General features: G+C 42.4%; 1 protein-coding gene across 10 annotated transcripts in view; it reads right to left on the reverse strand.

Annotated features, from left to right (window-relative positions):
• Window positions 1–26541, reverse strand: part of CACNB4 (calcium voltage-gated channel auxiliary subunit beta 4) — a 263187-nt gene that overhangs the window by 136993 nt on the left and 99653 nt on the right. For 5 of the 10 annotated variants that reach the window (XM_024354850.3, XM_001138599.6, XM_024354851.3 and 2 more), the window contains exon 1: window positions 627–936. The exons of the other annotated variants lie outside the window; for them this stretch is intronic. In XM_024354850.3, coding sequence (XP_024210618.1) covers window positions 627–671 — 45 coding nt within the window. In that variant the 5' untranslated portion in view covers window positions 672–936. Of the gene's footprint in view, window positions 1–626; window positions 937–26541 lie in introns of those variants that run through there. 10 annotated transcript variants of the gene reach the window in all.

Here is a 26541-nt window from a genome sequence, read left to right on the forward strand (position 1 = left end):
GGGGGAGAAGGAGTCCAGTTCTCTAACCCAAAACACACGTGAGTCTGCTTCGCTCTTCCAAGGTAGAGTATAGGAACACTGCCCACTGCCTCTGCACTGGGGTGCTGTATGGCCACAAGCCTAGCATCTGATTTCCTTAACAAAGAAGCAGTATATCTGCACTGCTTGTTTGGCCAGAAAGCACATAATAATACAGCCACAGCTTAGGAACTTCCATTCATGCTAGCTCAACAAACAATGTGTATTATATAATGAATGAGGCTTTTCTATGAACCCTGCTATTGGAAAACATAGGCACTTTCTGCATAGTTTAAACCAGTCTGCAAGGAGCAGTTACCCCTGGTGAGATCAAACGTGGACCCGGTAATGTATAAATTCAAACAGCCTACACTCTTGAATGCTTTGCCATCACCCTAATTTCTTTTTTGCTTGACAATAAATAATTTTAGTTACCTATAAACTACACAGAGAACATTTACACAGCAGCCAGCAAGCCCCAGAATGATATTAGCTTTCTGCTCCATGTTCCCTGCGTTGCCTAAGAAATAAGAAGCGGGGGGGTGGAGGGGATAGTGGGAGGAGGAAGAGGAGGGGAGAGGGAATTAGCTATCTATGAAAATACTTACAGCCTCCGAGTCTTCAATTCCATGCAGGTACAAATTGTCATACATGGAGGTCTGATAATCCAGAGCACCTCTTTCAAGGCAAAAACAAAATTGCTGCAGAAACCACAGCTACAGCTTAAAGAGAAAAGGCCTGTTTGGGAGAACTGCGCCTGCCTTATCAATTCCTGTGGATTTACCAGGCAAGATGCTATTCATTCACATCCCACAGGGTGAGGTTATGCCCAGAGGCAGTCCAGACCTGGCATTTTATCTGCCTTCCCAATACAGAGCACAAAAAGCAAAACCCTTCCTCAACCACAGACTGGTGACTGAGCTAGGAAAGCGGCCTCTGATTGGCTCGGCTTCCCTGCTTCAGTCAGCTGAAGAGCGTTCCCTCGGAGAGTGGAGGGCGCCTCGGAGCATCCTACCCAGCAAAGAGCTGCTTCCTGTTTCGCCTGTATTGTTAGTTCTACAATAAACACTTATCAATATCCAAAAGGCTGCGTGGAATGTTTGAAAAGGCAAACTATTGAATACTCCAAACACAACTGCTCATCTTCTTAATTAAATTCACAATTGGAGAAGGGAGCAAAGGAAAGATTTTATTTTCAGAGAATATCATGTAAAGACAGGTAAACAGATACTAATCTCATCCAACATCTGTACCTAACAGATGCATTTAAGTCAAAAGGGCAATGAGTCATAAAAAAAATCTTTACACCCAAGGTGAAGAAAAAAATGACTAGAATAAACAGATGGTAAGATTTCTTGTGGGAATTTCTATAGTAAAAGTTTTCAATATTCTCATTGAAGTCTCTCTGCCTCACTGGCAAGAAAAGAGCTCTGTGTCCCAACTGGTAAAGTTTGAAAAGGAAGCCAAAAACTTCTCAACTTTTAGATGTGAAATGTTTAATGCTCTTTAGTTGAATGTTTTTAAATCAACTTTAAGCAACAGCCAATGTCTTCACGTAAATTCTTCATCCCCTTCCCATGCACAAATCTTTAATAATCCTGAAGTGGCATTGGTCTTTTCCCCAAAACCCAAATAGAAACGTCAGACTCCCTCCGCCTGCTGCTCCACACCACAACTCAGGTGACCTAGGACAGGTCCCACATTGCAGCAGCCTGGGATGAGTTTCTCTAGGTACTTAGAACTTTCTGGTCAACCAAAAAAAAAAAAAAAAAAAAAAAGCTGCAGCTTTGAAACAGGAGAGCTTTATGGCCCACTCTAAAAGTAGCCAGCTAAATTCAGGAGGACAAAGAAGCTGGTGAGGAGCACAGAACATATTTTAGAGAAGCTGCGTGACTGACTGGGTAAGTAATGACCCAGAAACTCAGAGGCTCTAAGTCCCCTGTATCAGCTTTGCCACTAATTGGTCAGATGACTCTGGACCAGTCAGTCACCATCTCGATGGGCTCTGGTTTCTTCACCCGCCAAAATGAGGTAAGAAATAACTTAGGGAAAGAACTCTGCAAATCTAAAGTGCAACATAAACACTTACCATTGAGAAGCTGCTTTGTCAGCCGGAAGGCACTGGCTGCAGTTCATGGGAGCTCAGCACAAGAGTAACTGGCTGGCCCTGGACCTAGGAAAGGAGGCCTGTCCTTCCAGCCAGTATCTCTGAAAAGCGTAACTCTTAAAGAAACAAACCTGAGTCAAAATAATAACACAAGGGCTACAACAGCTGAGCAGAGCATAGTTCTTCCAGGTGTGTGCTGACCCGTTCATGTCTTTCAATCACAGTCGCACATCTTGGGAGTGGCATCAATACCTAGTCCACTGTCAAATATAAATGATAGCAAGAAGATATTGCTGTCCTTCAGAATCCTAAAATGGTAGGGTTTGAACAGATTGTCGGCTCTGAGGTTGTGCCCCCATGGAGGGAGGACAGCAGCAGGGGATGAGTGCAGTCAACGGGATTCCATAGAGAGAAACCCAGTGCTGGCTCTACCTGTCGACAAGGATGCATGTTGGAGAAAGTCCCTGGCCAGGTGGAACCTCGGTTCCCTCCCCCATACACCAAGAGGACCGGATCAAAGGGCTGCTGTGCTCAAATTCCTGTGTCAGACTCTTATTTTAATTATTAACTCTCTAATTACAGCCATACGGTATTTCAACCAGAATCAACAGAAAACTGAGACAAGAGGGTCTTTTTTTCTCTTAAATTCTCCAGATCATTTCCCGACTTTACCACTTCAATTGCAAGTATAGATATTCCCCGATTGTGTTAAAATGCACATCTAAATTAAGGAGAGAAGACAGAGGCAGCCCACTTTCACAATTCACCAAGATGAGACAAATTGTTCCCAACTGGATAAACTGTACATAGCTCGGCTCTTCTGTGGATGGCTGCCGTGGAGCACTCCCTATAGCCAATGTGAGGGCCTAAAGGAAGTTTTAAAGAGCAGGGGCGCACTTTACGGTACCCTAATGCATGCAGTCAGCGAGTCTGACCAGGGCGGGATGTTAGCAGGGAGGCACTGGATCACATATAGCAGCCTGTGGTTGCTCCTGCACCCAACCCCTCTAACTAAGAAGAGATGTGAAGCAGGGGCAGCCTGGCTCTGCCTGCTTTCCAGGAAGTCAGAAATGTGCTGGGCTCAGAATCATAAACTGTAAGAGGTGGGAAAACACCAGGAGTTGCCTTATCTGGCCTTTTAGTGCCTACAAAGGTTCAATTACTTTATTCAAAGCCATATGCTCTATACTGGAGTGTTCCTTCCCCCACTTCCTCTGTGATAAGAGTTTTCAAGATGAGGGGCAGTAGGCGTGTTCCCAAGAGGAATTTGGTGAAATAGAGAGAAGTCACTTTTTTGGGGAAATTCCTATTTTTCCCACGCCTTCCATTCTAAAAAATTATCCCATCAGAAGTCATTTTGTTCACCCACAGCTGATAATTAAAAATCAGATCACAGGTTGGGGAGTCTTCCCCTAGGGTCTGGATCTACACAGAATCAGCACCACACCTGTGAGTCACCTAAGGGTTTCAACCCAATACTCGGGCTGATCCCAGAGTTCCAGAGGAACCCCAGTGAGACGCTCAGCTCTGAACCTCCCCAGAGGAACTCTAAGGAGTTCCAGAAGAGTGAGCTCAGAACTCTAGAAAGATCTTAGAACTGACTATCTCTGCCCCAAGATTCTTTAAACTGAAACCAGGCTGAGAAGTAGTGAGACGTCCCTGGGAGCTTCCCGAGCCTGTTTCAGATCAGCTCCACTCCCCAGCTTTTAGTAAAAGGGTCTATGGATTCCAGCAAGTTCAAGTTCCTAGGGCCAAATTTCACACTTCACTGCAGCAGGTGGTGAAAAGCAACCAAGACACTGGCACCTTCTTGGTTTTGACTTTAACAGTTCTCCAGCTGAATGATGGTCAAGAAGATGAAAGAGAAACCACCCCGTTTCTGGCCTACTTCTCCCACCTGAGGTTACAGTGAGAACAAGTTTGAAAACCTTGGGGCTCATCTTGTGCTGGTGCTTCCCAGGAACCCACCTACCTCTCATTACTGAGTAGCCTCCAAAACTGCATAGCCTCAAGGAGGCTGCCTCCGATTCTGAGAATGCTCTGTCAAATGTGTTTCTGACTCAACTCTTTTCCAGTTATCTCTCATTTGATCAACAGTTCAAAGTCAAAAAAAAGCCCTATGAAAAAGCATCATCTCTATGATTCTGTTTATAAATGCCACGTGATTCATGATGGGGAAGGTATCCTTGCAATTTGACAAATGCCTCCACTGAGCTAAATTAAGTGGAGGAAATGGCATGGCCCTCAACAAATTAGGACAGCTCTATTTTGTATCACAAGGAAACATTATTTTCAGTTCTTTTTCATGGGCTTCAAACTTAGGGATATTAAGTCCCTTTTCCTTACCCAGTGCTGGGCTTTATCGTAGAGTGGTGAACCCATGAAATTGACAGTAGAGTACAAAGGACAGGTATTTCTGTTTTCCACTTGTTTGGACAGAGAGAAGGAGAGAAAAGCCAAAGTGAGAAGATTAGCTATGAGATTTAAATAGCCATGATCAAGACAAACTGGTGCAGATTTAGAAGCAAAAGGCAATTCTGATTCTAATTTTCCACCTAAATTTCTCGGGAATTTAACTTTTCAAAGCCAGTGTAGTTATGTGTTCTATAGCAGAACTGCAAGAACTCAGAGAACAGACAAAGGAATAATGTTGGGACTCAGCCAAGGCTAGCCCTCCTGTTGGCTCCACGGGCTAGAACACAAGCCCAAGATCTCTGTTTGCCAATTCAGCCTTGGGAATTATTTTGTTGTTTGTTTTTGTTTAAATTTTACTAAGTGACTACAGTGTGCTAGATGAATTTTCTCATCTTCTGCTCTGCAAGTAATAGTACTCCACTCCTTTGCCTCTAGAAATCTGTGTGGCATTGCAAGAATGAATATCATACCCCTGTTTCCTCCCTGGAGCCCATCAGATAGGTGGTAGCAACAGGGCAGACAAGGGAATGAAAACAAAACAAACAAACAAAAAAACTACAGACAATAGATTCCACTTCTATTAGTCCTCTGCTGTAGTTCTCTGAGGCGGAACTCAGACCTTACCAACTAGGCAGGCATGTCCAGAGTCTCTCCAGGCCCCAAGAAGACCATGGAGATAATAGTTTTGAAATTAATGAGTTAAGATATGAAAGATACATAGGAGGCAGCATGGAAGAATTGGCCTTTTTAATTTTTTTAAGAGAAGTAGTATGGAATCAGGGCAGCCCACATTGCCCAGCTCCAAGGGCCCCATGCACCCCATGTGAATGGTCCTCCCTGTGATATGTAACAAGAATACCATGAAGCAAAGTGCTTATGAGCAGGGACCCTGGAGCCAGACTGCCTGCATATCCCAGCTGTGCCACTTCCCAGCAGGGTAACGCTCAGTAAGCTACTCTACCTTCCTGTGCCTCCATTTCCTCACTTACAAAATGAGGATTCTATCAAGAAGATTGTGCAAATTAAAAGCCTTGGTCTAATAAAACGTTCGGATGGGTACCTGGCACCAACAGTGCTCCACAAGCAAGCACAGGGCTGCTATGGTAGTTCTCATCGTTCTCCGCCTGGGTTCTGGCCTAAAGCCCTGAAGCCCTTGCCTCTAGGGTGGGATTCCTAAACCTTGCCCCTGATGCCGGCCTGGTCCTCTCAATCCCACTAGAGTCTCAGGTCTCAGCCGCCAGAGCTGAGCCCAGCCTCCTGCTGCCCTCATACCTTCATGCCAGCTCCTGCCGGCAGCCTACCTGCTCTATCTGGCCAGGCTGACTGCTCCTCGTGCCAAGGCTGTCATGCTTGCCCAGACCTCCTCCACCTAGTGACAGCACCCCCGCCCTCAGCCGCCCCACTGAACGCTGTGTGTTTCCTCTGTACCTGGGTGTACCCAGCGCTCTCCCACTGGCCTCCTCAATTGTCTGGAATCTTGCTCCATCATCCCCACCAGCCACTCCTGGACCACCCCCCCCCGTCACAAAACACTGCCCAGAAGACAGTCCTCATGAAAATCCTGTAACAAATGCTACTGCTAGTTCATGCCAAAGAGGCAAAAGAAGAGGAAGAACAGCAGAGAGAAACAAGCGGAGACAGGGATAAAGAGGCAGAGACAGAAAACCCTAGAGACATGCAGAGGAAAAGTGAATATATGGACTAGCTCCCCTCCTCCCTGCCATTCTTGATGGCTTCAGGAAAAATAATACTTCATAATTCATAAGAGAGTGAGTGTAGGCAAGGTAAAAAAAAATTCCCATGGCCTATTCAACTTGCCAGAAAATGACAGATCCCTCTCTGTGATTGACTTATTACTCAGAAAGCTCTTTCTAAAATTTCAGTTAAAAAAAAAAAAGAGCCAATCTCTTAGAAAATACATTCCATAAAGCCACAATTTTCATGAATGCTACACAACTTTACTTTCCACTATTCTCCAAAATGAATCTAGGAGATTAGTTCAGCTGGTCACCTTCCCATTGCCTATATATTGTTTAGCTGATATTATTATCAGTGCTAATCTACCAATTACAGCTTCGAATTGTTGACTGGTCCACACTACTGGAGAGACTGGAATGTGAAGATCAATGAGAAATGATGGCATCTCCCTGGGGACAGACAGGGATGGCGTGGCAGCAACACTGAAGATCCTGAAGACAGAAATTGAACCAAGGAGATGGTTGCAATCAAAGCTCTCACATTTTGAGAAGCTCTGATGAGAGCCAGAGAGTAATTTGATTCCTTATCTGCAAAGCTTCAGCAGGAGTGGGAGGCAGGAAAGGGGGAAGGAAAGGAACAGTGTCACTCATGGAGCAGGGCAGAAATGAATCAGCCACCAACTTACTACTCAGCCTTGCGCAAACCACCTCCCTAAAAGGTGGGACTCCTTCAGTTCCATGATTCCAGATTTGCTATAAAGAGTAAACAAAACTGTTTAACGTAAAATTAGTAAAACTTTATTTTCTATTTTGTTACTGCTTTTAGGTAACAATTTATGTTTTTGCCTCCCAGGAGTTTTTCTCTTTGATTTGATAACACGATTAATAATAAGCATCCATAAATGCTTGTTTAGCATCTAATATTTCCTCTAAACAAAAATCAGTCAGCTCCATTTCAAAATCTTTCGGTGGCTTCCCATCGAAAAACCCAAATCCTTAACAAGGTCTAGTGTGTAGTGTGGCCCCAACACTTCTCTTCCAACAGCCCTCATTTTGCACGCCTTTCCCCTTCACTCTCTCCAAGTTGGCCTTCTTGGACACATCACACCCCTTCCCACCACTGGGCTTTGTTGCTTCTGAGCCCCTTGCCTAGAACCCCACACCTCCTCTCAATCTGCCCCCATTAGTTTGCATTAGTGCAATTGGTGAATTAATAGCTGTCTTTTAAATGTGAGTTCTGTGGGCAGACAGACCAGGATATCTTTTTACACACCATTATAACCCCACTGCCTAGCACATAGGCTTTCCACAAATACGTGAATAGTTAATGATGGCCCTGAGCTCCTTGGCTACCTTTGCACTTTGGTTGACAAAACAGTGCAGTGACTGGCAAAAGAGCTCACAAAGTGAAATATGGGTATTTTTTAGAGCTAAGAAAACCCAGAACATGAGCATCCCTAAAGGGTCCTTACCAAACTGTCTTCATGTCCTGATTGGGACACAATGGTCCTGTTCACGAACTAAATAATCTAGGTGTGACATAGAGTTGTTTTAACAGAGTCTTTATTTCAAGGGAAACATCATTTATAGTGCGTTGATGGAGTTTTTGGTTTTGGTTCTTGGTTTTTTTAGTGTTGAGGACAAGAACCCATGATCTTTCACACTTCACCCTTTGCACAAGCTGTCCCCTCTGTCAGGGAGGCCACCTTCACTCTGTCCCCTACCCCTGACTGCTTCTATTTGGTGAACTCATTCCTTCTTTAAGGTCAAATGTAAATGTCACTAACTTCTCCAACCCCCTCAGACATTAGCCAGTCCTTCTCCCATACTTCCATAACACTCTATCTCCCACACCTCTACCAGTGGGCGAATCACATAATAGTGTAATTCTTTGATTACAAGATGAACAGCTCAAGAGCAAGAACCATGTCTTACTCAGCTTCACACCCCACATGCTTCATTCCATAGAAGATCCTCAACAAATATTGGTTAAGGAACTGAACAGCAAACATGAAAACAAAATTCACACCGTGAGCCTTGATGTCGTTGCCTCCATCATAATGCATGCAGCCTAGTCTAGTAGATATTTGAGGCCTTAAAGTCAGTCAATGAGCCAAGGAATCTGTGAGGTCAATTTCAGAGCCGCTGCAGATTTAGAAAACAGATACAAAATGGAAACTGATGCCAGGAATTCAGGTCTGAGCGGAACTCGTGTCGGTGGTAGGGGCTCTCCTTGGGTGGAATCTATGGGAAGAGGGGATATTGGTAGATAATGGATAGATGGTAGCAACAAGGTCCTGGGGTATTTTCCTCAGAACATATTTTTGGAGAAACACTTATTTACCTTTGAAAAAGTGTGCCAGAGCATGTATCCCTTAAAGGCAGGAACTATGTTTTACTCAGCTTGTTGATATACCCCTCTTTGATGCAGTGCCTATTACAACTTAAAAATAGTTAAAGTTTAATAACTACATTGCAAAAAGCCAACGAAGCTGGTATAATATAGATAATCTTCACAGTAGAGCATTCACTGAAGGAACCACATGTCTCAAGCACCAGGCACCAAGCGTGCTAAAACCTCAACAATGGAGTAGAAAAATCTAGCTGACTCTAAAATACTGAGCTTAGAGTAGTGACACTCATTCTAGATCCCTCCTGCAAGCAGATCTAAAGCTTTTAAAGTACTGCTAAACATGGATAGAATTATCTCAAGCAATGGATTAGTCTTAGCCCTCAGGTTGCAAGCTTTCAGTTTCTGCAACGTGGTGTCAGGTATGAAGAAAATGGAGGTTTGGGTGCACACTGCTGAACTTTGACCTCTCATTATTCTAGGTAGCAGAGATGACTAAAAGCTCCAGTATTCTTTCTCCATTTCCCCCATTTAGCATTAAGCCATTCCACCTTCAATTTTAGCAAGGCTAAAATTTAGCAAGGTTTTTCAACTAGAAATTATACCTCACAGCCTCCCTTGCAACTAGATGTGACTGTGTTCTTGCCAATACAATAGGAGTGAAAGTCATGTGTCCAACTTACACATTACACCCTTAAAAAGATACTGACTGCCAGCCGGGCACAGTGGCTCACACCTGTAATCCCGGCACTTTGGGAGGCCAAGGCGGGCAGATCACGAGGTCAGGAGATTGAGACCATCCTGGCTAACACAGTGAAACCCTGTCTCTACTAAAAATACAAAAAAATTAGCCAGGCGTGGTGGCTGGCACCTGTAGTCCCAGCTACTCGGGAGGCTGAGGCAGGAGAATGGCCTGAACCCGGAGGCGGAGCTTGCAGTGAGCTGAGATTGCACCACTGCACTCCAGCCTGGACGACAGAGCGAGACTCCGTCTCAGAAAAAAAAAAAAAAGATACTGACTGCCTTCCCATTCCTTTGGATGTGGTGCTGATGAAACAACTTCCAGCATACAGATGAGGACCTCACCTTAGGGAAGAAAATTTAATAGGATAAAGAAGCTTCTGCATTGTTAGATGAAAGAGAAAGGCATTTCCATCTTATTGAGGCAACTTTATTTAGGGGTCTCTTGTTGAGCGGCTCAACCTGACTAATTCCAGCTGCAAAAGTAAAAATATTGAGGTCAGTAGAATAGGAATAAAGACAACCAGAAAAATACATACAGAAAGTAAGAACTGGACTCAGAAAAAAAGACCTCACTAGGTTATATTGTTTCTTCTAATTCTCCTTTCATGAAATGCTGACAAGCCCAAGATGGTAGTCAGTGACTGCAAATCTCCACCTAAACCCATCATCCCCATTAAAAACAGAACAGTGCTATGCACATGTTAGCCTGCTTACTTTCTGAAACCAAAGACTATGGGCCAAAACAAAATGTTTGTGAGCTAAAAACACATACACAGATAAATTGCCAATTTTACACAGCTTTTTCAAAGCCCAAATGAATTCAAAGAAAAATCTTCAACTCTATTGAGTTTTTGAGCTTAAGTAGATCATTACAAAGAGAAAAATATCCGCCACCTTTTAGCCAAGTCCATAAGTAATTCCTCATGAAGATTTGGATTTTTGATATAATTTCTCTTAGTTCTCAGTCTGATTGGTCATTTCCTTTGCAGTATTGGATGGAAAATTAGTTGGAGCACTAAGTCCAAAGCCTTTCCCCAAGAGGCGCAAATGGAAACAAACTGAATTACTTGATCTAAATGCCAATTCTCAGAAGTGATTCTTGCATCAAATATTTAAGGAAAATAACATTCATCTACATAGAAAACAGTACAAATTTGGAGCCAAATAATAAAAATAATGTACATTGGAACTGATAGAAAGTAGAGGAGAATGTAAAAAAACTCAAGGACCTCTTATATTTGTAGGTATGTCTCGTAAGTCCAAAAGTATAAACAAGCCATAAACTTTGGTCACATACACACACACACACACACACACACACACACACACACACAGGGCTTTGCAAGTTATTTAGTAATGCATTTTTCTTCATAACAGAAAATGAACTCTCAAATTTTTAAGATAGATTGAAAAACTTAAAATAGCAAGATCCAAATAAATCTTTCGCAGCCATGTATCTCACGGCACCCCTGTAGTCACTGGATTTCTGAACTTTGTGTGGGAGAGCAAGCTATAAATACTACCTGACCCTCTGGTCTTGTGTACCTCAGAAATCCATTATCTTTTAAACTAAGAAAGGCAATAGTATCATAATTTTCAAAAACATTAGTTTTAAAAAAATTATTTCTAATAGCTCGTTACTCTTTTAATATCAAATTAGCTTTAAATAAATGTGCAATATCACAAGATAGTAAAGTAATAACTAGTCGGTCCAGAAGCTCTATCGAATCATAATGCCCCCTGCATTTATTGGGCTCCCCTAACCAGCCATTTAAACCTACGAATTGCTTGAACATTGGAGCAATTGTTTTAACATGCTTTGGAAATGTTGACATGCAACGAAAGAGATACTAACAAACACAAATAGTCCATTCCAAAAACCCAGGGAAAATTCATAAATACATTGTTATGGCTCTTAGTAGGCTCTAGGAAAAGGGCTATTGTCAGTAAATGATCAGATTTACCTAACTTAATAAGAAATTATGAGCTTTTCTCAACCAGGTACCTTTAGAGCTTTCCATCAAAGTATTGACTAAAAAAGACAACGTCAGACAGATGGCCTGTGAGCCTCAACTAATACAGGTTCACTTTTGAAAGAGATATCTTCTAGAATACTAACATATTAACCAACCAGCAACTTTGGGAATCGTTATCCTATCCCCAACCAAGCCTATCAACTTCTTAAAGTTTGGGGAGAAGAATAAAAGGCCTAGAAGAAGAAAGTCATTTCAGAACCAGTAGAGTCATCTGCTTCCTTTCACATTCAGCCTTTGATGGTTGTGTTTACTTCATTTAACCATATACTTGATGAACATAAACAAATCATGAAGATCCAAAGGGTTAGGAAAGTTTCCTAACATCACACAACTCTGAAGACATAAAAGAAGAGAATGAAATGTATTTTTCATTATATCCACCCAGCATCAACTTGCCTCCTGCCATTTCTACAACATACTTCTCATATTTCGTATTTTAGCCACTCATTATACTTTCCTCAAAACACATGCTTATGATCCAGCTTCCTGTTTCTTCTTATGCTGGAAAACAACTTAAGCATTTTTCTGGTCTACTGAAATTTTTCCTCAAATCTCTTCCCTTCACAGATCGATTCCCCAATTTATGAGATCTTCCACAGCCAATTCTTCCACAAAATATTTGCCTTTAAAGCATTTCCCATGAGTGTATTTTTTTGCTGATTACAAAAGTAAAATATGTTTTTTAAAAAGTGGTATTGCAGAAAACTTGGAAAATTCAAAAGAGTAAGAAGACAAGAATTAAAATTTGTAGTCTTACTACTAAAATATTATTACTGTTAATATTTTGGTCTTTTTCTATCTTTGTAGGCATTTGTTTTACATCCAGAATATGCTATATGTAAACTTTTGCATTCTCTTAGCAGTAACAACATAAGTGTTCCCCACATTACTAAAAACTCCTCAAAACATAATTTATTACAATTACAAACTATTGCACCATATAGATGTCCTATGCAGTTCTCATTGTTTCACTCATGTAAATAATGCTGGAATTCAATTAGTCTGCAATTCAGATTATTTTCTTGGGCCAGATTCCCATATTTTCTTGGGTCAAAGTATATGAATGCTTTTAAGCCTCTTGATCACATTGCCAAAGGTTGTACAGAAAAACTCTGCCAATTTACATACTTATTAGCGCAATGTGAAGTACCAACTCTCAGCTTTATCACCAACAATACGACAAACAGGGACCTAAGGGTCTAATTTTTTAATCTGTTAATTTGATATGCCAATAGTAGAAATCCACCGCTGCCTTAATTTTCTTTTTTTTTTTTTTTTGCCAATGAGCAAGAATGTGAGTATATATAATGCTACATATTTTCATAAGTATATTTAACCTACTGTCTCTGAGTGAGGAACGTCCATCCACATCTAAATAACAGAGACTGTGGTGTTCATGTCTCTAATCTCTTTTTGGAAAGTCTTATGACATTGGCACCTAAGGTAATGGCTCTCAACAACGGCAGAAAATCTGAATCATCTCTGGAGCTTTTGAAAAATCCATTTACACTCCAGAAACTCAAGCTCAGTAAAGGTTCTAGTATCTACATTTTCTAAAAATTCCAAAGTCGTTCTATTAGGCAAATGAATGAGACGACTGAGCTAAGACTACCCTAGTTAGGTATCATATCTGGTGGATGAAAAAGCTACTACATGCACTTCCTTAGGCATATGAAGAAGAGCATTATTCCCTAAGCTATCATCTTGTTCTATGGTACTGACCTTACATCCAATAAAGCACTTATTTACCTTGTGTGATCTACTTTCACAAGGTGGCACAATAGTGCCCATTGCTGTTAGTCTCATTTCTAAGAATGCTCTTGCTTCATATAAAAAAAAGTAATCTAAACACTGATATGCCTTTCACTTATATACCCAACACCTGGAGGAAATATTTATACAGTAGATAGAATAAGCGTCTGGTTTGAATTTCCAAAATGGCTCCTTCCAACTCAAGAAGAGCCTCTGTCTGTATTTTATGGGTCAGTGATATGTGTTCATATTATTTACCGATTTATGATGAGGTTTACCAAGATGTGAAATCTCAGCTAACCCTTCAACCCACTCCCAATCCCACTCCCATCTCTAAGCCACCAATTATTCCACTCCATATTATTAAGCACCATACTAGAATCATCTATAGCTATTGATATTGGGGTCACATTTAGCATACTCAGCAACCTCATATAACCTGGACTTAGGAAGTACCCTTGACTTACTTTCAGAGCTAGGTTAGTTAACATTCTAATGAAGAAAAAATACATAAAGAAAAACAAAGGCCTGGTATTAGAGAGAAAAGTTCCCTTCATATCAGACTTTGGTACAATGCCATCTGACGGGGATATGCTAGCATAAGAGCAGCCTGGCCCAGTCTGATTCTCCTAGCATTGCTTGGACTGAGTGCCACCTCCTGACTAATCCCTTACTGGGGTTGGGGGGAGTCACACATTGAATTGTTACAAATCACCGGTATAAGAAGTTCAGCAAGAGTTGCTTCAGAGATTGTTTTTTTCCCTCTCAGGTGCTCAAAGTGGTCATCTCCTACCACCATACAGAGACCCTTCTGGAAGGAAGAGATGGAGGAACACCAAGTGCTGACAACCAGTACGCTGTTGGGTCAAATGCAAAGAAGAAACTGAATTCCTCAACAAATCCATTAGTGGGAAATTCATTCCAATTTTCCAACATGAAAAGTAAGGGATGGGTTTTCAAAATTAGGTAAAGTATGAATCCAAATGAATTATTCTATTTGCTCTGCAGACAACCTCCGCAACATATGAGCACTACTACACCAACCACCTTGAGCTCTTGGTACAAATTAATTGACAATGATGGATAGGCTACCTGAACTTCAAAAATTAAGTCTTAATATGGCAATGATATTCTTTACAGTATACTCCCGTAGCTCAGTGGGGGCAGCACTACAATCTCTGGGCTTGGTTGAGTTCAGAGAACACTCTGTTCCATTCTGTTTCTCTCTCTCCATGGGCTATTTTGCCTGCCTTTGGATGGTCTCTACCGCAGACATCATCCTCAAAAAAGCCTCAGGACAGAAAAGCCTGGACATTCCTGAGCATAATAAATCGGGATGATGGATCCAAAAGAAAGGCACTTTGTTGATGTTTTGAATTAAGTCAAAGAAAAAAGCATTAACAAGTGTACCAAACTTGGTGACTGGAATTAGCAAAACAGCACATATAGCCAAAAGTGTAATCACAAGGTCACACATTCACATCTCAGCATTAGCTGTGTGTCACTGTAAATCGCCATGCCAGCACTTTCCCTCCTCTTCATTTTATTTTATTTTTCTAAATTTGGAGTCATTACAAATGCTGCTAACTCAGATAACTTAGTACCTAGGCACAGGGAGAATGAATCACAGTTTCGATGCGACCCACCAATTTAAATGTCTTCCCTTTGTATATTTCCATTTCCAATGACAATATCTCCTTCACCATGTATCATTTTCTGGTGTTCATTCTTGAGGATGTATGCATCTGCATGAATTTGCCTGAAAAATCTCTACATATATTCATTAGAAACTGTAACTTTCCTTTTGAAAATGATTCCATTAAATAATTTTTACACTCCCATTTTCTTACCAAGTAATTTATCGCCAACAGAAATACTTTTTTTAAGATCTGAAGCTTAAGATGAAAACACATTGTTAAAATGATCTAGAAATCAAAGTAAATTAAAATCCTAATGGGAAGTTGTTACAAGTGATTAGCTGTAAATTACTGCTACTGTATTTTTTTTTCTAAAGAAAAGTCAAAGTGGACAACGGTTGCGGCAAAGGGTTAGACAAACCAGTCTCCTTACCCAAGGACGTGACTTCCACTACTAATCCCTCTAAATTTCTCTCTCAGTTGTTCATATTCACTTACATTCTGGACCCACTGAGCTCTCTAGGCCCTAAATGCCTCCAATTTTACCTCATACATCTGCCTTTCCTGTGCTTACTTCACCCACATCCTGGCGGATTCTAAAAACCTTCCCCACCCTGCATGAGAGTGGGTAATCAAATAATAAATATATATAATAAAATCATGCAGTGCAGCCTCATAACCTTGGGCCTCTACTAGTCTCTCAATACTGCTGTTTTAGTTAGCTCGAGCTGCTATAAAAAAAATCAAGCACTGAGTGGCTTAAACAACAAAGATTTATTTCTCTGAATTTTGGAGGCTGAGAAGTCCAAGACCAAGGTAGTAGAGTCGGGGTCTGGGGAGGTCCCAGTTCCTGGTTTGCAGAAGGCCACCTCCCTGCCATATCCTTGAGTGGTAGAGAGAGGAGGCTCTGGTTTCTCCTCTTCTTCTATAAGGACACTAATCCCATCATGGGGGCTCCACCCTCCTGGCCCAATCACCTCCCAAAGGCCCCACCTCCCACTACCATCACTTTGAGCATTAAGATTTCAACCTATGAACTGGGGAGAGGGAGGCATAAACATGTAGTTGATAGCAATTGCCCAGCACCCCTTCCATATCTATTATGAGTTTTTTCCCTCAATCCACAAAAGTCTTCACCAATCGCCTCAAGACTCTTACCTCATCTCTCTTCTTTTACCATTAGCAGAGGTGAATAGAGAAACTGACAATTCCTCAATATCCTGTTCCACCCCACAAATACCTCTTTTCATTCCATTTCAGTGGAAGAAGTATCCCTTCTTCTTCTAAGATTGATCTTCTCACCTGTGTTCGGAATCCCAATTTCTCTGGCCTCAGTATGAATCTGGTTCCATATGCTCTCTTGACTATAACTTCAACCCACACCTCTCTTTGAGCTGTTAGCCTTAACACACAAACACTTCAAAGAATAACAACACTTCCCTGGCCTTGCCTCTTCCAGCTATCAACTTACTTCTATCTGTCCTTCATAGCCAACATCCAAAGAGTGCTTCTACACTCTGTCTTCATTTCTTCTCCATTATTCATGTTTCAATAATCTGGCCTTTATCTCTATCTCTGACTCAAACTGTATTTGCCAAGGTTGCCAGTGACCTCTTTGTTGCAATTTCTAATAGAATCTCATCTTATGTGACCTCTGACACTATTGACCTTTCTCCCGTTGGAAACTCTCCTGCTCCTTGGTTTCTATGGTATGGCTCTCCATGGTTTCTCTTCTACTCTGGTCATTCTTTCTTGATTTCCTTCATGGGTTCTTCACCCTCTGGCCACCTCTCAAATTTCACAGTTTCACCTCCTCTCCCTTAGCTTCAACTACGTTCCATCTTCTGATGATTCATAAATAAATACATCCAGTTCAAATACAGGTCCGAAGTTCAACAACCACATATTCAACTGCCTACCAGATACCTCTCCTCAGATGTCCCATGGTCCACATATATTAGACTCAACATGTGCAATAGTGAACTCACCTCCATCTCCTTTGAAAATCAAGTCCTTATATTCTAAAACAGAGTGACTACCCACCCAGTTGTCCAATTTGGAAATCTAGGAATCATCCTTGATGCTTCCCTTCCCCCTCTCCACTGACTTTATGTTCTGTTGGTATTCCCCCTAACACCTTTTGAAACTCTCCTCTTTTTTCAGTCTCTACAGTTGAGGCTCTCCCAATTTGTTCCCTGTGACAGCCTCCTTACCAGTCTTCTGCATCCAACTGTGCCCACCCCTCAAGTCCCATATAGCTTTCCATTTGAATACCAAAATATTCTACAAGTCCAATCAGATGACTCTGTTGACACAACATCCATGACACCTCCCTTTCTTTAAGATAAAATTTGAATTCTTTCAGGAAAAAATTACAAGCCACTTCTGGTGTGTCCAGCCTCATCTCTTGCCATAATTTCCTCACACATGCTCCAGCCATATCACATTGTATCAAATTCTTGCACTTCTTGTCCTAGGCTTCTGAGCACATTGAACCTTGCTCCTCAAAAACTATTTCACCACCTAATTCCCTGTGCATAACTTCCTCCTACTGGTTATTCAAAAGTCAGCCCAGACATCTCCTCACTTCCCTACCAAAAGCACAACCCTCTCCAGTTAGAGATTACACATCCCTGCTGTGGGGTCTCTCAGGTGCCACCACATCACAGCATTTCCCACGGTTCGCCCTCCTCACTCAGGCAACAATGTGAGCTCCAGGAGGAACAGGGACTGGGTCTTGTGCACTGTTGCTTTCTTAACAATTACCATAGTGCCTGTGACATAGAAAGTGCCCCCCAATCTTTTAACAAAGAGTTCTGCAAATTCTGGGATTAATCTCATGATCAGTGAACACATTCTGATCCCTTTTACCTTCTGATTCTATCTAATACACCATGGGCACAACTCTGACCAGAAGTCACAATTTCAACTGAGTGAGCAAACAGGACAAGGAAGCAGTCAGTTGATTACCTTAGAAAGAAAGAGATGTCTGTAGGCAGAGACTCTCCCAAGGAATGAGAGAATATTCAAAAATTAGTTTAATAAGATGACAGATAAGCCCATTCAAAACCTTGCTAATATCTGTTTGAAAGGTCATTTTAAAATGTTGTCTTCTGATTGGGAGATGGTGAATTGTGTGGCTATATAAAATGGCATTATCCAGCAGGAACAAATTTGCAGTGTGTTACATATGGAATACAAATTATACTAAATTTCTTTCAACAAAAATTGCATGTCTAAGTCCTATTTATCTTAGACCTTTGGTTACATTTGAAAATATCTCAGAGGAGCCTGCTCCTGATGAAGCTCAGATTCTCTCTAGCATGCTCCCATCAAGCTAGCAGTGGTGAACTCTCTTTAGAGAGAAGGCTTGGACTCTGAACACTGGAGGTGAGCAGCTCATCACCTTCTAACTCAGAGTTCGGCTCCAGACTAGTCTTAGGACTCTGAGTACAGTAGTTCCATTTCGGAGATCCAATTTAGTTCTTATTAATCAATAACATTTAATCCAAAATCCAAATTCTGGAACCCATCCTGAAGAACCAGTTTTCCCAGAAGCTGGTCTGCACAGTTCTGCTAAGCTCACTGTGAAATCTCTTTACATGTTTTTCTCTAACCTGAGTCCTCCTCTCACCTGAAGATGGAGCACTGAGCCAGATGACTTTTCATTGTCTCTTGTTATAATTTTCCACATGTGGTTTTGAACTGGGAGTAGCCATTAGGTGACAAATTCTGAAAATGGGCTAAATGACATGCCAAAAACTGAAAAATGGGGTGTGAAGAATGTGCTTCTTGCTTTCTAAAGCATAACCATAGGAATGCAGGGCTTCTGAATGTCTTCTTTTTCTTAACATGACAATAAGAAACAAACAATCTTTTTCTTCATCTGTCTATTTTTCTGGCTTCCATTTTTTAAAAAAATCGTGAAAAACTATCTTTCTCTACAGGGAGTCAAAAGGAGATGCTAAAAGAGATGCTTCTAGTGATTTATTTATCATTCTGTAATGGCGATTGTCTTAATTTGGCCTCCCTCAAAGCAGAACCTAAGATAACGACTTTCAGAGGGGATCTTAGGAAGCAGGAATGAGGGAAACAAAAGAGCGAATCCAGGAAGGAGGAAAAGTCAATGAAGAATACATAACTGGTTTCCGATTGCAGAGAGGTAACTGGGACTCAGTCCCACTGAGAACTTCTAAGCGAGAGTAAAATGCTCTCCAGAATGGCCCCCCTGAAGGACAAAGAGCTAGAGTACTTAATCCTCGACCCCCCTTCACCATTGGTGGAGAGGGCATTAAGTTTCCTCTATTTGGAGACAAGCCTGGATGGAGTAAACTCCTTCAAGGGAGAACCCTGAGGCAGAAGAGAGAAGGCAAACAGGCTGGATGCATAAGCACTGTCCACCACAGCTGCAGCTGAAGCCTACAGTGAGTCAGGGAGATGCATGCAGCCTGGCACCCAAAAAGTGCCAGCCAGAGTTATGTGTGGGTATAAGACTATGCAGCATGGCAAGCTACATCTACTTTTCAAAAAGCACGATTTCCTTCAGTTTATCCCGTGTCCCGGGGATTTTAATTAATAAACGGTGCACATTTACTCCCTGTATTATTAGTTTATCTTACAAGAATTAAGAACAAAATGCAAGAGCAACTATAGCTTTGGGACGTTGTTAGCATGTAACTGTGGCAAGAAAAGAAGTATGATAACCACTGGAAGGAACAACTAAGTGTATACCTATGCTGGAGGGCTTTTACTTACCAACACAGAGTTCTAGCTTTTTCTGTAAATGGCATGGCTGTTGCATGTGTCATTATGACAGTTGCTGAGATATGTGAATGCAAACCAGCACCCGGGGGAGCAGAACAAATTTAAGTTTCTGGGAAAGCTACAAGCTAGCCACCATTGCAATCAGGAAGCAATCCTTAGTCCCATTTCTCACCTCATTCCAACTGGGACCCATTCAGTCACCCCTAGAGAAACTTGATGCTATGAGCACTTAGCCAATGTAAGCTGAGTATTTCACATCCTTTGACTGACTCTTACTCCTCCAAAGTCAAGGTTAAGCCATGTCACTAAAGATGCTTTGGAAATATTCCGCTTCCTAAATTGCAAATAGTTCTGCAAGCAATGCAAACAGAACATTTAAGTTCTCAGGACTGTCAAAATGACACCTTCATCAGCTTCCAAATCTGGTAATTATTGTCTTCCTCACACCCACGAAAAGGACTGAAATTGAGTGGATCTCACAAGGTTCTCAGCTCTGGTGTCTTTTTTGGTAGGTGTGGGAAGAAGGGACAAGAAAACATCTTGAATAAGGTCAGAGACAGTAAGCCACGTTTTTTGTGTTTTTTTTTAAACATCTTTTTTACTATCAAGGCTTTTACCCACAAGCTTTCCTCCTTGTTTGGAAGCACATTTTTGATCACTAACTATATCTAGAAACACTCCTTGAGACAAAGTAATTTGTAGATACCATTTTTGTTGACCCAAGAAGCCCAGACCTACTTTCGGGGACAGGAAATAGGAGCCTGGGGCCCAGGAGAAATGATATTCATGGTAGCCAATGAAAGTGGAATTGGACGAGAAGGTACACAGGGCAAAGTGCCAAAGCAAGGATGAAACACACAGCAGTGAGAATTCATAGGCCAGATGAGGCACACAAATTACAAGAGGGGCCAGGTAAGGAACCAGAAAAACAGGATAGTGCCAGAGACTACTTCTCTGAACAAGGAGGCATAGGTTGGGGAGCACTTTTTTTTTTTTTTTTTTTTTTTTTTTTGAGATGGAGTCTTGCTCTATAGCCCAGGCTGGAGTGCAGTAGCACAGTCTTGGCTCACTGCAACCTCTGCCTCCCAGGTTCAAGCGATTCTCCTGCCTCAGCCTCCCAAGTAGCTGGGATTACAGGTGTGTGCCACCACACCGGGCTAATTTTTGTATTTTTAGTAGAGACGGGGTTTCACCATGTTGGTCAGGCTGGTCTCGAACTCCTGACCTTGTGATCCGCCCACCTCGGCCTCCCAAAGTGCTGGGATTACAGGCGTGAGCCACTGTGCCCAGCCGGGGACCACTTTTAAAGTTGAAAAAGTGGCCAGGCACAGTGGCTCATGCCTGTAATCCCAGCACTTTGGGAGGTCAAGGCAGGAGGATTGCTTGAGCCCAGGAGTTTGAGACCAGCCTGGATAACATGGCAAGACCCCATCTCTACAAAAAATTAAAAAATTAGCTGAGTATGGTGGTGTGTGCCTGTAGTCTCAGCTACTTGGGAGGCTGAGGTAGGAGAATTGCTTTAGCCCAGGAGTTTGAGGCTGCAGTGAGCTATGCTGGAATCACTACACTCCAGCCTAAGTAAGAGAGAAAGACTCTGTTTCTTAAAAAAAACACCACCGAGGATTAAATTTTCCTGTCTGGAATCCAGAAAAAAAGGGTGCCTTTTTTTTTTTTTTTCAGACACAGTCTCACTCTGTCGCCCAGGCTGGAGTGCAGTGGCATGATCATGCTTTACAAAGCAATTCTTCTGCCTCAGCCTCCCAAGTAGCTGGGATTAAAGGCGTGTGCCACCACACCCAGCTAATTTTGTATTTTTAGTAGAGACGGGGTTTCAGCATGTTGCCGGGCTGGTCTCAAACTCCTGGCCTCAAGTGATCTGCCCACCTTGGCCTCCCAAAGTGCTGAGATTACAGGCGTGAGCCACCATTCCCAGCCAAAAGGGTCCCCCCCTTTTTTTTTGAGGCACAGTCTCACTCTGTCGCCCAGGCTGGAGTTCAGTGGTGCAATCTTGGCTCACTGCAACCTCCACCTCCTGGGTTCAAGCAATTCTCGTGCCTCAGCTTCCCAAGGAGCTGGGATTAGAGGCGCCTGTCCCTTTTCTACAGGCTGCCTCATAGGCTCCTTAAGCAAATATGACTGCCTGCCCCACCTACATCTAGGAGATACATCATTTAGGCCAGGTTTTCCTTTTAGCCTCCTGATTTCTATTAGCCTTGCAAATGCATTTTTCTTTTCTTTCTTTCCTTTTTTCTTTAGAGACAGAGTCTTGCCCATGCTGGTCTTGAACTCCTGGCCTCAAGTGATCCTTCTGCCTCAGCCTCCCAAAGTACTGAGATCACAAGTGTGAGCCACCATATCTAGCTGCCTTGTCAATTCCTGCAATAATTTTTGTGCCCAAGTGAAAATAGAAATTAAATTTAAACTTGAGGTCCAGTTTGATGCTGATCAAACAAGGAATTAAATAAATTTGCAGAAACTTTGGTTTTCACATCTCTCAGAAGTTTATACTCAATAAGACATATTCCAAATTATTACTGGCCTACTCAGTTGGCAAATATAAGTGCCAAAAAGGTTGCAAGCATAAATGCCAAAGTAACTGCCCCCCTCCCCCTGCCCAAGGCTATCCCTTAGACACACACCAGGAGTGTTTTGGGTACTTTATATGACAAAAATAAAAATGTACCTCAAAAACACTCCCAGACCATAACAATAAACCACAAGGCCAAAGTCATTACAAGGTAAAATGAGAAAACATCATGTGAATTTTTTGAGTGTAAGATTTATGGCTCATAGCCTTTCAGTCATGTGCTTAGCACAAAAAGAAGCAGAATACATTAGATTTAATAGGCATTAGCCAAAAAAAAAGGAAGTAAGTTCATACACAAAATGATTCAAAGCATAATATCACTTAACAGATGTGCTTTATTAAAGTCTGTACCATCCTGGCTAAGACAGTGAAACCCCGTCTCTACTAAAAATGCAAAAACAATTAGCCTGGCATGGTGGCGGGCACCTGTAGTCCCAGCTACTCGGGAGGCTGAGGCAGGAGAGTGGCGTGAACCCAGAAGGTGGAGCTTGCAGTGAGCCGAGATCACGCCACTGCACCCCAGCCTGGGTGACAAAGCGAGACTCCGTCTCAAAAATAAAATAAAATAAAATAAAGTCTGTCATTTAGAAGTCTGCAGAGCCTACCAACATTGCCTGGCAGTTGAGCCCTATGTTGGGAAACTACCTACCAGTACCTGGTAAAGCTATCAACTTCTCCTGAGACAAGGCAAACTGCTCTTTGGGCTGGTTTACTTCAATATTTACTCCAGCTCTCCAAATAGCTTTCATTCTCCTGAACTAGTGGAGGGCTGACCTTGCAAACAAGTTCAAAGCAGTTCAAAGTCTGCAAAGAGAAAATCTACTTTTAGATGAATGGTCGGAGCAAGTCCTTATGAAGAAGAAAGGCTGGCTTCTGTTTGTTGTTATTTTTCCTATATAAGTCTACAAACACCAGCACCAGACATGGTAATCCTTCAGACAATTCACTTGGATTCAAGAACGGTATTGCCCGTAATAGATACTAGTATGAAATTTTAAAAATCCATTTGCTTACAGGCTTCTCACTACTGGCTAGCTTGGAAACAAGTTGAATACAACCACAGCATTCATTTCTTTTACTCATTTATTGAATGAAGATCAAACACAGCAAAGTCAAGGCTTAACCTCTCCTATGTGCTCATTTGGCTGTGAGTGTCAAGACCCTCATATACTGCTTAGCAACCAAAGATTAATAGAGTGAGACCCCCTCGAGAGTCGCTGTGATTCAGAAGCTCAGAACAGAGAACTCATCGGGGCTGCAGTGAGCTGTGATCACGCTGCTGCACTCCAGCCTGGGCAACAGAGCAAGACCCTGTCTCTTAAAAAAAAAAAAAAAAAGAATAGAGAACTCAGAAGCTTTTAGTCTTAATGCTAGGTCAGCCCACAACTTGCCAAGTGACCTTACATAATCCTTCTGGCTTTCAGTTTTTTCCATTTTCAAACTGAAGAATGTGAGTGACTCAAAAATAAATAGCCCAATATCCCCTCCTGTCCCAAGGTTTTTACCTTTCTTTCCAATCTGGGCTGAGTAAACCTGCCATTCCTTTCCATGATTAAAGAAGGCAGAAACCTCAGAATATTTTTCTTATTTTCTGTCACTTGATTTCCTACCTTTTGAATACCAGTTTCTAAAATCCAAGTGTCTTGCCCAGGAAACTAAAGAAAAGGAAGCAGAGATGGAGTCACAGAAATGTCATCACAGACAGACACAGGAAAGGCTCAAGAGAAACTCCTGCTTTCAAACTGGCAGCTGTTACCTGTTGGTGTTTAAGAAAAAAAATAACACAAACCTAGTCCCTAGGGATGAGGTGTTCCAATGGTTGTATAAATATACACCACAGGGTATAAGGGCCAAGGGGTTTTTTCATTTCACTATGAAAAAGTTAAGTAAATAAATACACCCTGTAGTGAGCTGAGTGATGACCCCGCACCAAAAGATACACCTGCATTCAAATCCCTGGAACCTCTAAATGTGACCTCATTTGGAAAAAGGGCCTTTGCAAATTTAAGTTAAGGATGTTGCAATGAGATCATCCTGGATTACTTGAATGGGTCCTAAATCCAATGGCAAGTGTCCTTATAAGAGACAAAGGGGGCCGGGCGCAGTGGCTCACGCCTGTAATCCCAGCACTTTGGGAGGTCGAGGCAGGCGGATCACGAGGTCAGGAGATCGAGACCATCCTGGCCAACACGGTGAAACCCCGTCTCTACTAAAAATACAAAAAATTAGCCAGGGGTGGTGGCGGGCGCCTCTAGTCCCAGCTGCTCAGGAGGCTGAGGCAGGAGAATGGCGTGAACCCAGGAGGCAGAGCTTGCAGTGAGCTGAGATCGCGCCACTGCACTCCAGCCTGGGAGACAGAGTGAGACTCCGTCTCAAAAAAAAAGAGATGAAGGGGACAAAGGGGAGAAGACACAGAGGACAAGGTGACATGAAGATGAATGCTGAGATTGGAGTGATGCAACCATGAGCCAAGAAGTCACGGAATGCTAACGGCCACCAGACGCTGGAAGGTCAAGGAACGAAATTCTCCCCCAGAGCCTTCCGAGGAAGGCAACCCTGCTGACACCTTGATTTCCAACTTCTGACCCCTACAACTGTGAGAAAATAAATGTGTGCTATTTTACACCACCGGCTTTGTAGTACTTTGTTGCAGCAACCTCAGGAAACAAGTATGTCCTAAACCCAACCACAGTCAAATTCCTAAATTAATCCCTTTTTAATACATGATACTATCTTTTTCACTTTCGTGGGAGCCATCATTTGAGAATATTTCTCAATGTTTTTCAGCCTCATTACTCTATTACACTGGCACAAATTTATCTACAGATCCCGAAGTCTACTCTACCTTCCAGAAATGAATGTTTATCAAAAAGTTGAAATAGGCTGGGCATGGTGGCTCATGTCTGTAATCCCAGCACTTTGGGAGGCCAAGGTGGGGGGATCGCCTGAGGTCAGGAGTTCAAGACCAGCCTGGCCAACATGGTGAACCCCTGTGTCTACTAAAAATACAAAAAAATTAGCTGGGCATGGTGTTGCACACCTGTAGTCCCAGCTACTCAGGAGGCTCAGACAAGAGAATCGCTTGAACTCGGGAGGCGTAGGTTGTGGTGAGTGGAGATGGTGCCACTGCAATCCAGCCTGGGCAACTCCATCTCCAAAAAAAAAAAAAAAAAAAAAGTTGAAATTAAGTAAATTATGTAAACTGGAAACTATGCGATAAGTAGAAAGAGAACATCATCTGAGGTCGCAAAACCCAGTTTTGGTTCCTTACTCTGCTACATGTTACCTGAATGAACTTGAACAAGTCCCTGAACTTCCTTAACTTCTCAGAACCTCAGCTGTCTTATTGGTAAAATGAAAACATAAGTGCCATTTGCCTCACAAGATTGTTATGAGGCTCAGATGAAAGATGTGGAAATGATAAGGCCTGTACAGAAATCCACGGTGCTTATTATCCTTCCTCTCAGTATTCTGTCTCCCCTCCACGGGGGCACTAAGTCCATCTAGCAGGACCAGCGATGCATACAGCCAATAATAGGCTGGTCATCCCACATCTGCATCATTGGAATGCTGTATTCAGCACACCCCCCAGAAAATCTATTTTCACAGTGAGCCTCTCTCCCCTGCGTTCGAGGGCTGTCTACCCTAGTCTATGAGAATAGGGACATCGGTGGGCAGCCAGGTCTCCCAGTGGATGTCTGAGCAGTGAGCAAGAGGGTGACCCACCTCTCCACCAAAGTGTGAAAAGCTTTCCCCTGGAGCTTGGTGAGCTTCACCCTCACGAAGATGCAAAAGTACCTTCTGCTTCTCTGTCACCTTGGTGCCAATGTAGGGACTCACACCCCGGGGCCGAGCCTGAATTTTATTTGGAGAACAGTTCTTGCAGCTTTAGCCTGAGAACAAATGCGGCTGTCAGCTGCTTGGCATAAGGAATCAGTAGGAACAGGGTGTCTTTTAATTAATTATCCAGATAATCACTCACTCACTCCATGGCCTATTCATGACCTCCACTAGATGGCGCTGGTGGTGCTTCTTCCCAGCTCCAGCCCAGAACGGTGCTCCCCTTGGACAGTTCGTGTCCGCTCCCTCTGGGTTTTTTGCTCTATCTTTTAAAATCCAGTCCCCAGTCCCATCTGCTGGTATCTTCGGGACAATCCTCAGAATTTCCTTCCAGTTGATGGTACCTTATTCTGTCTGCCAGCCCTGTTATGGGTTTTTTTTTTTTTCTTCTTATACCCTTTGGGGGAATCATTTCAGTGAGATTGTGGGATGAAAAGGAAATAAATACTTATGTCATTCCAGCATCTTGACAAAGGAGCACCTATTTTTAAAATGCACAACAACAGCCCCAGTCCACTCCTTTACCTCTAACCCAATATACCCAACGGAAATTTGCAGAGGTGGGGCCTAAGAATGCAGTTTCTTAAAGCCCCT

Source organism: Pan troglodytes, chromosome 13 (genome assembly GCF_028858775.2).
Source record: "Pan troglodytes isolate AG18354 chromosome 13, NHGRI_mPanTro3-v2.0_pri, whole genome shotgun sequence".
Taxonomy (NCBI): domain Eukaryota; kingdom Metazoa; phylum Chordata; class Mammalia; order Primates; family Hominidae; genus Pan; species Pan troglodytes.